The 14,309-nt window shown below is 31.2% G+C and overlaps 3 protein-coding genes across 3 annotated transcripts; all 3 read right to left on the bottom strand.

The window, feature by feature from the left end:
* Positions 1-2,586: 2,586 nt before the first annotated feature.
* LOC145753652 (ribosomal oxygenase 1-like) lies at positions 2,587-9,111 on the bottom strand. Its single transcript, XM_082570065.1, has 16 exons — positions 8,975-9,111; positions 8,434-8,605; positions 8,109-8,220; positions 7,942-7,997; positions 7,598-7,701; positions 7,287-7,472; positions 6,989-7,137; positions 6,577-6,790; positions 6,131-6,237; positions 5,789-5,931; positions 5,238-5,416; positions 4,569-4,673; positions 4,296-4,437; positions 3,744-3,936; positions 3,128-3,260; positions 2,587-2,824 (listed from the first exon to the last, which is right to left on the bottom strand). The coding sequence occupies exons 1-16, from the start codon at positions 9,071-9,073 to the stop codon at positions 2,750-2,752; spliced, it is 2,169 nt and encodes a 722-aa protein (XP_082426191.1). The 5' UTR covers positions 9,074-9,111; the 3' UTR covers positions 2,587-2,749.
* Positions 9,112-9,190: 79 nt separating this feature from the next.
* On the bottom strand, positions 9,191-11,189 carry LOC145753653 (T-complex protein 1 subunit gamma-like). Its single transcript, XM_082570067.1, has one exon. The coding sequence runs from the start codon at positions 11,060-11,062 to the stop codon at positions 9,434-9,436; it is 1,629 nt and encodes a 542-aa protein (XP_082426193.1). The 5' UTR covers positions 11,063-11,189; the 3' UTR covers positions 9,191-9,433.
* A 567-nt stretch (positions 11,190-11,756) lies between these two features.
* On the bottom strand, positions 11,757-14,111 carry LOC145752506 (rho GTPase-activating protein 19-like). The gene has a single exon (XM_082568805.1). The coding sequence runs from the start codon at positions 14,020-14,022 to the stop codon at positions 12,469-12,471; it is 1,554 nt and encodes a 517-aa protein (XP_082424931.1). The 5' UTR covers positions 14,023-14,111; the 3' UTR covers positions 11,757-12,468.
* Between the last annotated feature and the right edge of the window lie 198 nt (positions 14,112-14,309).

The following is a 14,309-nucleotide window of genomic DNA, read 5'->3' as shown; positions in this document are numbered from 1 at the left end:
CTGAAATGTCTCAAACTTTCAAACTATAATTTTGTAGTCGACCTAACCCGACTAAACACAGACAGGTTGTAACTTTAGTAGAGCCAAGGGGCATGCTACATCAACCTTAGCCGCTGAAAAGCAATGGTTAATAGAACAACCTTCAATTGAGTTAAAAAGATGGCAAATAAAGAAACGCGGAATTATAATGTAATTCGCAAAAATAAAGCAAATAAATTCGCATTTTTCAATATCTTAAGTAAATTTCAACGTTGTTTAGCGAATTGGTAATAAAAGAGTTTAATATTTATCGTTCACCAATAAATTTGTAGAAAATTAAAAAGTCTAATTACCAATAGTTTTCCTTAACATTTTTACGACATCTTTTTAACTTTGGTCGATATTTCAAACCACTTGTGTATTAAAGTTCATTCGAAGAAAAGCCTAATTCTTTGGTTTATGAGTTCGAGAAATAACAATAAAAACTTGACCTGGTTTTGAACTTATTGAGAAGGAAGTCGCTTATTTACCAAACTCAAATATTTTTACTCACGCGATATCGAAATTGGTTTAGGAAATTATTACCAACCACTTTTTACACTTTTTTACCGGTCCAATACTCTTTTTAAGTGCTTTAAAATTGACACTTATTAACATAAGTGAAATAGACTTCACAAAGGCTTTTTTATCATTTATTTTTAGTCTAAAAATTTTGATCTAAAACTGCTTAAAAACCCTTAGAAATTTGTTGTTAAATTTTATGAATATCTTTTACAATTCTATTCCAAATTTACCTATATAATATTTAACTTCTGACTTAGTTTACATTAAGCAAATTAACATGTTTCTTTTCTTTTTAACTATGACAATATTCGAACCTTATCAAACAATGAAAAATGATTTAAGTCGTGCCATTATAAAGTTGTGTGACCTTACCAATAGCTGACTAATTGGCACACTATACCAAGCTAATGAATTAGTTTGACGCACGACATTAACTAGTACATCTGTAATATTATTACACACGTATACCCGGCTTAATTAAACGCGCATGTGAGAATTAAAGGCAATTACAGCGTTTGGTTACTGACTAAGCCGCTATAAGATCAAGTAATAATACACATCGTGTTATAAACGTTGTATTAAGACGAGAGCAGTTTATTAACTCAGTCTATCACGTTTTTTTTGACACATTTATTGGCTTTTTGTCTACACAGATCACTTACATTTCTAAGAAACCTGATAAACCCGAATGTCCACATTTTTAATATGTTAAATAAACAAACACTTTACTTGTAATGAATTTTATTGAGCATTTTATTTGCTCTTCGGGCTGTGAGTGACAGCCGTAGCAAATATTCCTACGCAATGACGTCACGGCTGACGTCAAGCGTTATTGGGTTTCGGTCGGCACAGGTAGTCACGTGACGCGTGTGTGCGTAACAATGATCGAATTGTCAAACGCAGATCGCGCCTTTTTTACGGCAAAATTGTCATCAGTAGAACAAGTGTGTTGGACAAACACCGAAAAGCAATTAAAATGTCGTCAAAAAAATTTATTTTAAATTCCAGTTATTTTTTGGTATGTGTTGTTATTTAATATGTGCATTCCTCATACGCCCTTAAATATTTTAACAAGGGGAAAATATTTATTTTAATCAACATGTTTGGATGCATATTGTTTTAAGTAGACCAAAATTTAACTCAAAACAAAAACTAGAAGTTGCTCGTTCTGAGTATAATTACAACAACATGTTTTTTTTAATATTGTAGCAAAAAAATAATGTAAGTTTGCAATATTAGAAATGCAAATAAAAATGCAAAATTAAACATTAGTTTAAATTTATGAATTTTAAATTCTGATTGACAGCTTGAGTATTAGTTATTGATTCATAATTCTTATTTGCAAAACATATTACCTTATCAAAACAAACTTGCGTTTAACAAGCTGTAGACACAAACAACACAACTTATTCTTGTAAGTTTTGCTTACGTCAATCTTAGGCTTGCCTATAAAAATACACAACTCTTATTCAGATAAAATAGTTGATATAGCTGAACAACATAACTTTAAAGGTTATGAAATTTGTTTTAAATATGTGGCCTTAATATTTAAAGTTTGTTGATATAAGAGTTTAGCGGGTAACGTTGTGATAATTAATTAAGCGAAACATGATTATGTGCGTGTCTGCGGTATTAAACTATGTTTAAATAAATATATTAAATAACATATAAGGAATGTTGTCCATTAACATTCTTAACTTATGTTTTATTTTAATAATATTAAAACCTTGCAAAAAAAAAGTAATTTAATTTGTACGATCCAATCCTATTTTAAATTATTGCTAACAAAAGCTATCTGAATATTGTTTATTTTATTATTAATTAATTACATGCGCACTGCATTTAAAATTGCGAAGCCTGCATTTTTTTAAATGTGTATCTCACACATACTACTCTTTGCTGCGATATCGCGGATATTAAAAAAAAAAGAAAACTAAATTATTTAAAATTTAAATTAAATATACTGAAGGCTTCATAACCTGAAATATTATTTAGAATATCAAAATAATAAAGTTCTGCTAAACAAAAACTACCTCATTTATAAAAAATTTTCAGTACCATGAAATGCTTGCAAGTAATTTATGTGATAAGTAAATGAGAAACATCAAAATATGAGGACAGTGATTAAGAAAATGCAAAGAAATTATACATAGACACAATTGCAACAAAAAAGCAGTAAATGAAGCACCAAACTAAAACAGAAAAATCACAGATCCACCATTTCTATTTTACTTTCAGTCGCTAAAATTCCCCTTTCATATAAAAAGCAAGCAAGGTGTATCTACAAAAAAAAATCTCAAATAAAGTATTAAGTTTTATACAACTACATAAGGTCATGGGTTAAATCCCCACTGCTCTCATGCTGTTGCGCCTTTAAACAAGGTGCTATAAATGTTATAAACTCCTGCTGAGCCAATACATAATCAGCAGCTTAATTATCTAGCAATTTAAATCGATATTATCACAAACTGCTAAATGCAACTTTAAACTGGGCCGGGGTAACATAGATTACTCTATGTTTAGGTCGTGAAGTTGACCTTCCCACATCGAGAATAAAGATATAAATGAAAAAGGGATATTTTACCTTGTCTTCTTCGGATTCCAGTGGTAGACTACCAACTTCAATATATTGTGGATAAGCATGAATAAGATGTTCAACAGCTGGAGCACATTCTATTTCTAATTCAAAATACTTCTTCTCTTCAGCGTGGTAAACTCTGTGTTTAAACGTAAATATTAACAAATATATATATATATATATTTATTTATACCTAATGTGAAAAGGAAAACTTTAAGACCTAAACATAGAGTAACATCAGTTACCCTGACCGAGTCTTAAGTTGCCTTTAGCAGTTATGGAATATTATTGATTATATGGGTTAATAATTAAGCTTCTGATGAAGTGTTGGCTCAGCAGAAGTTCATACGGTTTATAGCGCCTTACTCAAGGGCGCTACTGCATGAGAGCAGTAGGGATCAAACTAAGGACCCCATGTAGTAAGGCCAAGTGTTCTGACCACTACACCACGCTGCCAGTTCTTATAAAAACTATGTAAACTTGGAGGTTTTAAAATATTAAAAACTACACTTATCGCTTCTGTGTTTTATAATCTTATCACAGGTTTTAATTTCAAAAACATCAACCTTTTTTTTAAAACTAAACAACAGAAAAAATCCCATTGAAAAATTTCTTAACATACCTTGAATTTTGCAGGTTGTGATACACTCTCATACTCATTTCATCATCTTCATTATTATAAGGCACCAACCTTACAGCATTCTTTCTTAATATTCTCACTTTTGTGTTAACTTCAATCGCACACAAACAAGAACCAGGATCTCCTGATGATGTCATGGTCATGTTGGTACCATATATTGTACGAGATTTTTCACCTAGTTGATTACAAAACGAGTTTTCAAATTTTGCTAGTAAATATTTTATGTAACCATAACAGGGCTATAATAAATGGGATTCAGAGTTTGATCCCCATTGCTTTCAGGATAAAATACCCTTGTGTAAGGCGCTATAAATGGTGAGCTTAAAACCAATTGACAAATCATTTATGGACAAATATAATCAATAATATCCCAAACTACACAAGTCAACCCAAGACCTGGTAAGAAAATTTCAAGTTACTCCATGTTTATGCGGTAGAGTTGGCCTTCCTACATTAAGAATAAATTCAAAAAAAAGTAAATAAAAAATATAAACAATATATTCTTAATTAGTTTGGTTAATTATTTTTTATTACCTTGTGTGAAGACAGGTGGTAGTGAATCATGTAAAAACATGGTAGCTCTTTCATCTACAACATCATCCAAATCACAATAATCTGCCAACTTCAAAAATAAATTTTTCACTTTCTGTTTGATTTCATTTCTACGTTCCAGATTCTATAGAATTAAATTTTTATTAGAAATAAATTTAAGAATTAAAAATAATTGATGTTTAGTCAAAATCGATTTTGTTAATAGTGGGGTGTTTACTAAAGTATTTTTTTTTAAATTTTAGTTTAAAATGTTACCCTGTCCGAGTTTTGAACCCCAAACACCGACAAATAATCAAGTGGAAGACCAGCTCTAAATTCAATATCCTCAGTAATCGCTTTTTGTAAAGTGTTCTGCATCATCTGCAATTAAAATAAATCAAATATGTGTAAAACTATCTGCACAAAACAATTGTCAAAATAACAGCATGAAATAACTTTAAAGTCAACCAATTAAGCCAAGTTTAAGTACATAATCTTTAATGTTTTTTAATATTGAAAACAACTAAACATCATAATTTTAAAGTTTTCTTAAGCCATTCATAAATTTCCCCCTTTTTTTTGTATATTTATCTTTATCCTCGATGTGGGAAAATCGAATGTGCGACTTAAACATAGAGTAACATCAGTTACTCCGACCCAGTCTCGAGTTGCCTGTGGCAGTTTGGGATATTATAGATTATATTTGCCCGGTAACTAAGCTGCTGATTAAGTGCTGGCTCAGCAGGAGTTTATACCGTGTATCGCCTTACTCAAGAGCGCTACAGCATGAGGTCAGTGGGAACCCATGACCCCATGTGTTGTGTAACAAGTGTTCTTACCACTACCATGCTGCCGGTTTTCTTTATAACCATAGCAATCAAAAATATATAAAAAGTTAGGGCCAAAACTAGATTAAATCAAGACATTGTTAAGTTAAATTCTCACCAATTCAAATAAATCCCCCCAGCTATTCTTCTGGTTTACAGAAATAGTTACATGTAAGGAATGGGTATCAGGTAATGATTTGGCTTGATGGATATAACCTCGTGGAAAGTAAAGTAAATCCCCTGGTTCTAGTATTGCCGTGTGAATTGGTTTGCCTATCTCACTTGGATCAAAATTACCTGAAAATATTTAAAAATAAAACTAAAATCTAAATTTAGTTACAAAAATGTTATATAATTAACAGAAAACACTTGATTTTACTACAAAAGGTCTTGGGTTTAATCCTTACTTCTTCCATGTTATACCGGTAAGATGCTAGAAATGTTATCACCTCTTGCTTAACCAAAACAATTGGCCTAGTAATGATCAGGTAAATATGATCCTTAATAAGCTGGCAGTTATAAGACTGGTTTGGGATAACAAATGTTATTCTTTGTTTAAGCCATGAGGTCAACCCTTTCATTTTTAAAATAAATTAATACGAAAACCCCTCTTTTAAAACTAAGATCACAAATATTTTAAGTTTTTTTAATAAAATTTATTTATCTTACGACTTGATGTTCTTGGAAGCGTTTCGTTTTGATTGATTGGATTATAAAGACTCCACTGCTTCTTTCCTTCTAGTTGGAACACAAACGCTTCTATGTCATCATAATGGGGAGCAAAACCCTGGGTACCAGGTGGGGTAAGGTATCTGGGGATTTTTTGATAATATTAATTACAACTTACTGTTTCCTTACAATGCAAAAATGTTAGATAAGTAAAACATTTAATAAGGTTTAGTACAGTTTACTAAAATTTGTTTTACCTTATTAGAGAATATTTTTTTAATTTAAATTTAAAAAAGAAATTAAAATTAAACCCAATTTATTGTGGTTTGTTGTAATACTTACGTATTAGCACCAACCACACATTTAAAATATTCCTGTAAAGTTGAACATAATCTCCATATTGGTTTTGAGAAAGATTGTGGATTTATTAATCTTACTGAACATCCATTCTATACAATCAAAATTAAAAAAAAATAAGGACTTTAATTTAACTCAATAAAAAACATTTCAATTCAAAATTTTTGTTTTTTAATAAACAAATTTTAAATTATTCGTCAAAAATACAAAAAAAAACAACTTTACTAGCATTACCACAAAAAAAAAAAATAATTTCTATAGTTCCATAAAGAAGAATTTTTTCTACAATCTTGTTTCTGCGGCAATAGTGTAGTGGTAAAAGCACTAGAATTTACTAATTATTAGGTCTTGAGTTTAATTGTTATTCTATGTTCAGGTCATAAAATTGATTTTTTCACATCAAAAATAAATAAATATAAAAATATAATCACCTTATAATAGTCCCAGACCACTGGTGCAAATGCTCTTCCTTCCAAATTATGAGTTTCCCTCTTATTATTCTGATAAGAAGTGAGGTCCAAGTTAACAGAATATCGAACATTACATTCAAGTAATATTCTGTTCATCTCAGCTCGACTAAACAAACCTTCTGCATAGTTTTTACTGTGGCGTCGTACAAATAATGGTTTCTTCTCCCAAATCATACTAAAATATACAAAATCAAAATAATAAGTAAAAGAAAACTATTACAATATATTAAAACTAACACTAAGAAAATTTTAAAAATCATATATTAATATATATATCAAAACATAAAAATTTTCTTTTTAGAACATGAATTTACATTTCTACATTCACAAGAAAATTAAATAACAATTTTTTCAAAAACATATATTGTCTTACTTGAAGAAATTATCAAATGAGAATGGATTAATTAGCCACTCAAACAACGATCTTCCATCTTTTTCACTGTCACCTTCTGGGAATGGCATTCTAGGAACGGATGACTTTTTTGTCATTGATGTTAAAGATAAACTGCTCGACTGCTGGATCTGGAAAAAAAATAATTTAAAACTGACACAGGCATTTTAAGACAAATAACTGCCATTTTTATATAAACCCATTTTACCATCAATTTACTTTAAGATAGTGAAGTCGCCATTTTTATATAAAAAAATGCGCTAAAAAAGTTTTAATTTACTGTTTCTTTATCTTTATGTCCAGAAGCATGCAACAACATTCCTTCTTCATCATTTACTTTGTTTTGTTTCACCGGAGGTTCAATTTTATTCACACAAACTCTCTTGCTTGGTGGTTTTTCCGCTATTTTAGGTTTTGTTGGTAATATATCACTGATTATAAGACCTTCAACTGCAATGGTCTTACTCTGCAGATAATTTAAATTATTATCAAAATGACTAGGCCTATGTTATTTATTTTATGTTTTGTATTATTTTGACCTTTTCTGGATTAACAATTAAATTAAAAAAAAGTTAACAACAATAAAATTACTTTTAATACTGGCATTGGTTTTTTATTGTCCTTAAGAGCCAAGTTGTTATTTTCTAATTCTTCCTCACACAGACTTTGACTCGTGGATAGTTCAATACTCCGATCTTTAAAGTAATTTAATTTTATGCACTTTAAACTATGAGATAAGGTACCCAAAAAACCATAAACCTACAGTATACCTTTTTATCCTTTAAAGTAACATTTGGTGCACTAGCCCAGTCTTAATTTAACTACGGTAGTTTGAGGTATTAGGCCTATCGATCATATTGCCCAGAAATTAACCTGCCCAATTGTGTTTTGTCTACTTAGAATTTTATACTAAAAAAAACTAAATTTTAACCAACCTTCTTTTTGGCCAATTGATCCTATTTTGCTTCCAACAGGTTGCACAGTCTTTGCTCTAAAATAAAAAAGTTTATTTTTATAAGTAGATGTCCCTTTAAAACTTACTTTGCTTACACATTGCACGTAATGTTTGTTAAGTAAAAATAGTATTAAGTTTACTTCTTACCTACTGCTTCCTTTAAAATGAAGCGGCATAGAGGCAGAAGTAAAGTTGGCAATTGGACTTTTTTCCCAATTTGTATCAGGAATAGTAGAAGGTTGCCAGTATGTTGAAGGTACTACAATAAAAAGTAGTTTAAATACATATTGCATGATACTATATTGAGTTTAAGTAACTTTATTTGTAATTAATAAAGTCAATTAGTTTCAGAAAAAAATATGCTAAAAACTCTCTTAAAGGTAACCATTTTTAATTTAAATAGGTAACAATAAATTAATTTTTTAAATTTGTTTTTTCTAAATTTTATTCAAGTTTTTTTAATTTAAATTACCTTCTGGCAAATTTTTTCGCTTTTTATTCCTCTTGGAAGCAACTCTCATAAGTGAGAATCCAGTTTTATTTGAGATTTGTTTCATAAAAGAAGAGGAAGGTTTAGAGTCGGTTGTTTTCTCTAAAGAACGAGTTAGATCGGGGATCGAGGAAGAACTATCTTCTCTTCCCCTCTAAAATTTAAAAAAAAAATAAAAATCCATTTTTTATGATTAATATTTATTATGAAGATCAATCTAGTTTTGAGTTGCATTTGCAACAAAAAATTATGGAGCAAAAATGGCTAGAGTTTATAAATAAAAAAAAAATATGCAACAATTATAATTTTGGGCTTGTAATCCTTTTTTAAAACAATAATTCATGAGCTAATTGGTATTTGGAAAACCATAAATCTTTTTCATATTTACTTTAATATACACAAAAAAAAAATTTAATTCTGGATTAGGAACAGTTCTGATAGGTTCGGTAAACTAAATATATAAATTTTTCTAAGTTTAAACTATTCTTTTTTATTGTTTAAAGAGAATCAAAGTTCAACCAACCTTTGAATTAACAGAATGGAGTTGAGAATGATAAGCTGCAAAGGCAGACACAGCAGCAGGTGCCTTTTTTAAAGCAACAGATTTCTTAGTTTTTCCCATATTTAAAAACAACTTAACTTAAAACCTTAACATTCTATTTGAAAAAGAAGATATTTTTTTTTCTTCTACATAACAATACAACATACAAATTTTTTTATTTTTTCAAACAAATTGAATTTTATTATATATTTTAAAAGGTTAGCATTAGGAACTTTAAGTTCAATAATATGGTAAATTTATTGTTGTAACAGATACATAACGTTTTCAATATTTAATTGACCAAATAAAATTTCACTAGTTTATTAAAGATGCTTGTAACAAAAAAACACAAACACGAAAAAAATCGAGAGTAACAACACATGCTAACAAGCAAATCTTGAAATATTATCTTTATTAAGCTTGTGTATGGGCATTGTGACATCACTGAGTTGGTGCAGCATTGCCAGTCCCCTCTCCTCCAGCTGCTTTCTTGCTTCCGGACACAATATCGTCGATTCTCAGCAACAGCATCGCAGTCTCCATCGCTGTTTTGTAAGTCTGGAGTTTTACTGATAAAGGTTCCCAGACATTCAGGTTTTTCATGTCAACGATAACACCAGTTTCACCATCAACTCCCCAAGCTTCGTTGTTCTGGATCGCATGCTTTGCTCTTAATGCAGTGATGGTTCTGATTGTACTAGCACCACAATTCTGAATCAAGGTCCTTGGGATTACTTCAAGGGCATCAGCAACTGCTCTGTAAGGCCATTGTTCCACACCTGTCATAGATTGTGACTTTTCCTTCATTTTCTGTGCCACAGCCATCTCGATGGCACCACCACCTGGCAAAAGACGTGGATTAATCATCACATTTCGCACGACTTGCATTGCATCTTGTAAGTTTCGTTCGACCTCCATTAAAATGTCCTTGCTGGCTCCTCGCAACAATATGGTGCATGCCTTTGGATCTTTACACTTGGTGATAAAAGTAAAATATTCATCACCAAATTTTTTGATCTCAAATAAACCTGCTCCTGTGCCAATATCTTCTTCCTTTACTTCTTCAGTTCTTGAGCAAACTGTTCCATTGCAAGCTCTCGCAATCCTGTTGTTGTCAGATTTTCTAACTCTTCTGATTGCTGTTATGTTAGCTTTAGCTAAGAAATATTGAGCAAGATCAGAAACTCCTTTTTCAGTGAAAACAAGATCGGGTTTTAACTTGATGATGTCATCAGTGACACGTTTGATGTAGTCTTCTTCCATTTGCAAGATCTTTTCGAAATCCATTTCTTTGCTAATTTCCAAATCGGTCTGGCTCTCCCCCTTCTGGTATTCCAAAGAGCAATCAAGCAACAAGATGCGAGGGTTCTCGATTCTTCGTCTCATTTGTGGATGGGTGACATCCTTGTTCAACATCACTCCGTTTAGAACCTCCGAGTCCTCCAAAATTCCTCCTGGAACCTTCTCAACTTTAGCATAACGCTTAATATCAATTTCTCTGCGACCTGTTGATGAATTCTCCATGCAAACGGTTGATACGGATTTAATTGCCATATCACAAGCCAAATCAGCCCATTTATTAATAAACTTTGTGCCAATTGCACTTTTTACAATTTTCTTCATTTCTTCGGCTTTTGTTACATTAACTTCAACACTCAGATCCTTAAGAATGACTTGAACATCATCCAATGCTTTGCGATATGCAGCAATGATCACAGTAGGATGCATTTTTTGTTCAAGAAATTGCTCTGCTGCTGACATCATCTCGCCTGCTAAAATGATAACAGAAGTCGTTCCGTCACCGACTTCTTCGTCCTGAGTTCGACTAATTTCGATCATGCTTTTCGCAGCTGGATGTTGCACAGTTATCTCTCTTAAGATTGCATTGCCGTCATTTGTCATAACTATTCCACCCATCGGGTCCATGAGCATCTTGAGCATTGATCTCGGTCCAAGACAAGTTCGAATAACGTCAGCAATCGTCTTAGCGGCGGTCACATTACCGAGTTGAACTTTTCGTCCAGATTCCCGCTTTGAATTCTGATTTAAAACTAAAACTGGTGCCGACATTTTGTGCTTTAATTATTAATATTAAATATATAAAGATATGAACACTAATGTAGTTCAAAATAAATTAAATGTCGTGTTTACAAATGTTAACTGAGCTTAGTGATTTTCGAACAATCTAGACTTTTCCTTTTTCAAACGGCTAACTACAAACACGTGCAGGGTTGCCGAGTTTTTTATATGTTGCCAAATATATTTTTAAATTTCAAAATTAATTTATAAAATCAAATAATACTTTATAGCAAAATAACTATACTTATCTTGCAAACAAAAAATAATTTAATAGGCAAACTTCTTTAAATTTTTGCTTTTCTCTAAGTTTAAAAGCGAAACGTACTAAAAAATACATGTACTTAGATTTTGTACAACAAATAAGAATGTATATTAGTTGTTTTGATTAATTTTGTATCACCATTTCACGTGAATATAATATAAGCAAGACGAAATGATATAGTAGCTGCTAGTTTAGGTTTATTTAAATAAATTATAAGCAAAACAGGTGGCATGATATAGTTGATAAAACTTAGTCAATGATATTCTAGGCAACTTAAAGCTGGGCTGAGGTATTAAATGTTACTTCATGTAAAGGCTTTAAAGTCCACCTTATCACGATCATAAATTTATACAAAAAAATATTAATAGCAATTTTTTTTTCTTTATTAAGAACGAATGAAAAATAAAACTCTACACGGTACAATCATTACAAAACTAAATTTCAAAAACAATTACTACTTCACTCTTAAAATACACAACTCAATATACAGCTCACTCATATTATAATGCTGTAAACCAAAACCATTTACCAGAAATCCATTTTTTAAATGTTTCAACAAAATAATTTAATATCGACAAAATTATGAAGGTTTTAATGTAAAGGAATACAGTTGACAAATTTATGTAGGTTTAAATGTAAAGGAATGCAGTAACAACAAATAAGAAAATAAAAGTACAATAAAAGGCACAAAAAACGACTACTATATTAATCTTTTACACACATTGCAACACAAAATCTAGGTTAATTAGAAGAACTAAAACTAGGTTTACAACTAAAAACATGTTTTAAGCAGTATTTAACTCTAAAGTTTTATTTGTTATAAAAAGGTTTGTAAATGTTTTATACAAAAATACTTTTAAAAAGGGCAGCAAACTAAAAATAAGCTTCTGTATAAAGATTATTACCATCCAATTATATAATGGCTATGCTACAATCTAATAAAATGCATATATCAAAATAAGGGCAGTTTTTTGAATTTTCAGATAAATATTTAAACTATGTGGCTAGTATTAAAGTTTTATTTACACTTGTTCCCATAGAAGTAAATAAAGGTAAAACAATACAACTTAAATGGTCATTTATTACAGCAATGCCTGGAATATTTTTTCAACCTTCTGTCGTTTTTTGAGTGTATTTAAACCGTTGACACTTTAACAGGTTTAACAAATTCCTCTCGTTTCTCTTTGATTATCTTATTTTTAACCATGGGTGATGATGATTTTCTTTGATGTAAAATCTTGGCAAACGCAGCTAAGCGTGGAGACTTTGGCTCTGTTTTACAATTTCTTGTCATTCTGCCAGGGAGACTTACATGGCTCACAGCTTTCTTTTCTCCTTCTTTAATTTCAGCACCCAGTGACACAGTGTCCGGATGACAATCTTTGATAAGATCAGGTTTTGGCAACTTCCTTGGCGCTGCTTTAAATGTTGGAGATGCTAATTCATCGCCAGGTTGTGAGAAGTGCTCAAAAGAAGACTTGTCTTTTTTGGAGGAGGATGTTACTTGGGAAAGAGTCTTTTTTCGGAGCATTCCACTAAAAGTACGGTTTCGCTTCCGACCCTTGTTTTGATATTTTAACACTTCGTGATGCTTGGAAAAGTTTTTGACCATTTTTTTCTTCTTAGCAGAGTTTGGCATACTGTTAACTTGTTGAAAAAGGTCACTTATAGCATTTTCTGTTTGGGATTTATCTGTGAATCTTAACCGAGCACTTGCAGTGCGTTTAACTGCACTGGAAGGGGCAACTAAGAATGATGTGCTAACTTGGGGTGACAATGTGCTGGTATTTTGATCATCAGCAAAAAACAATTTTACTGCATCTCTTATGTAAGTGGGTGCAAGGAAAATTTTCTGTGAGTGTCGAATCATGAATGCAATGTGTTCATTAAGCTCACTTATACTCTCATGAATTTCACTTGCCTTTACATGACGTGGCCACATTAAATGGGGTGTGAACATTGCAGATAGGTTTGCAGCATTCATTTTGTTGTACTCTTGATGCCTTGCAGTTTGATAGAGCAAATCAAAAATCCCTCGAACAACTTTGCGGTTTGGAGTTGGAAGCAACAATAAAAGAAGTTGCAAAGCTTCAATTCTTTTCCATTTATCAACATTCTTTATTCCTTTTTCATCAGTTCTCATCATTTTGGCAATTTGGCTGTGTGCTCCAAAATGCTTAGAAGGCAACAAAAGAGGTTCTTGTAATTGTCCTAGGATAGTTTTCAGCACAGTTGCAACATCGTGAGCTTGAAATTGACTTTTATCAAAATTAATACAAACACCTGTACTTAAGGCAGTAACAAGTTGACCTTGTCTAATACAATTCCCAGGTTTTCTAAATAAACCTTCTGTGTTTAAATGACCCCCAAGAAAGTCAGTTAGTTGTTGAATTTGAGATAAATTTTCATCATTCAGCAGTGATCCGGATTTTGAATCCTTCTTCTTGAGAGGATTCCAAGATTTTTTCACACTCGAGTTAAGTTTGTTGCTTCCATCTTTAAGTGAAGAATCGAGATTTTCTCCCCGCAAAGTTTCAAGTTGAACCCCAGATAAGTCCAGCAATCGAGTTAAATGACTTATAATAAGTTCGGTGAATTTGTCCCAATTTTCATATTTGAGTTTTATTACATAATGATCAGGATCATAATAAGGACATTTAACCGGAGTTACAAAAACAGAATCAGACATGTTCAGATGTTTAAGTTAGGATATAATATTTATTTATTAAAATAGCATTATAATTTGTAACAAATAACAATATCAATTTATTTTCCTATAAATCTAAAAAAAAAATTAAATAATTAGCAAGCTGGTAATGGTAATATTACGCAGATTTTTGTTCTGTTTGTGTAATAAATCTGTAAGGTTGAAGGTCAGAAAATGCAAGCTAACAGAACTAATATGAACGAACAGATCACTAACCAACTAATTATACGATTCCAACTGGGGACCGGGCAACTGTAAAACAATCAAAA

The sequence above is a fragment of the Corella eumyota genome, chromosome 5 (assembly GCF_963082875.1).
Source record: "Corella eumyota chromosome 5, kaCorEumy4.1, whole genome shotgun sequence".
Lineage (NCBI taxonomy): Eukaryota > Metazoa > Chordata > Ascidiacea > Phlebobranchia > Corellidae > Corella > Corella eumyota.
Note: the sequence above shows the minus strand (reverse complement) of the source record. Positions and strands in the feature narration are given on the sequence as shown.

Excerpts from the sequence above, each read along its gene's own strand:
- LOC145753652 (XM_082570065.1), bottom strand. The coding sequence starts at position 9,073 with ATGGGAAAAACTAAGAAATCTGTTGCTTTAAAAAAGGCACCTGCTGCT. Across the intron at positions 6,238-6,576 it reads TGGTCTGGGACTATTATAAG|AATGGATGTTCAGTAAGATT; the intron begins GTGATTATATTT and ends TTGATTGTATAG. Across the intron at positions 2,825-3,127 it reads TGGAATCCGAAGAAGACAAG|ATACACCTTGCTTGCTTTTT; the intron begins GTAAAATATCCC and ends TTTTTTTTGTAG.
- LOC145753653 (XM_082570067.1), bottom strand. The coding sequence starts at position 11,062 with ATGTCGGCACCAGTTTTAGTTTTAAATCAGAATTCAAAGCGGGAATCT.
- LOC145752506 (XM_082568805.1), bottom strand. The coding sequence starts at position 14,022 with ATGTCTGATTCTGTTTTTGTAACTCCGGTTAAATGTCCTTATTATGAT.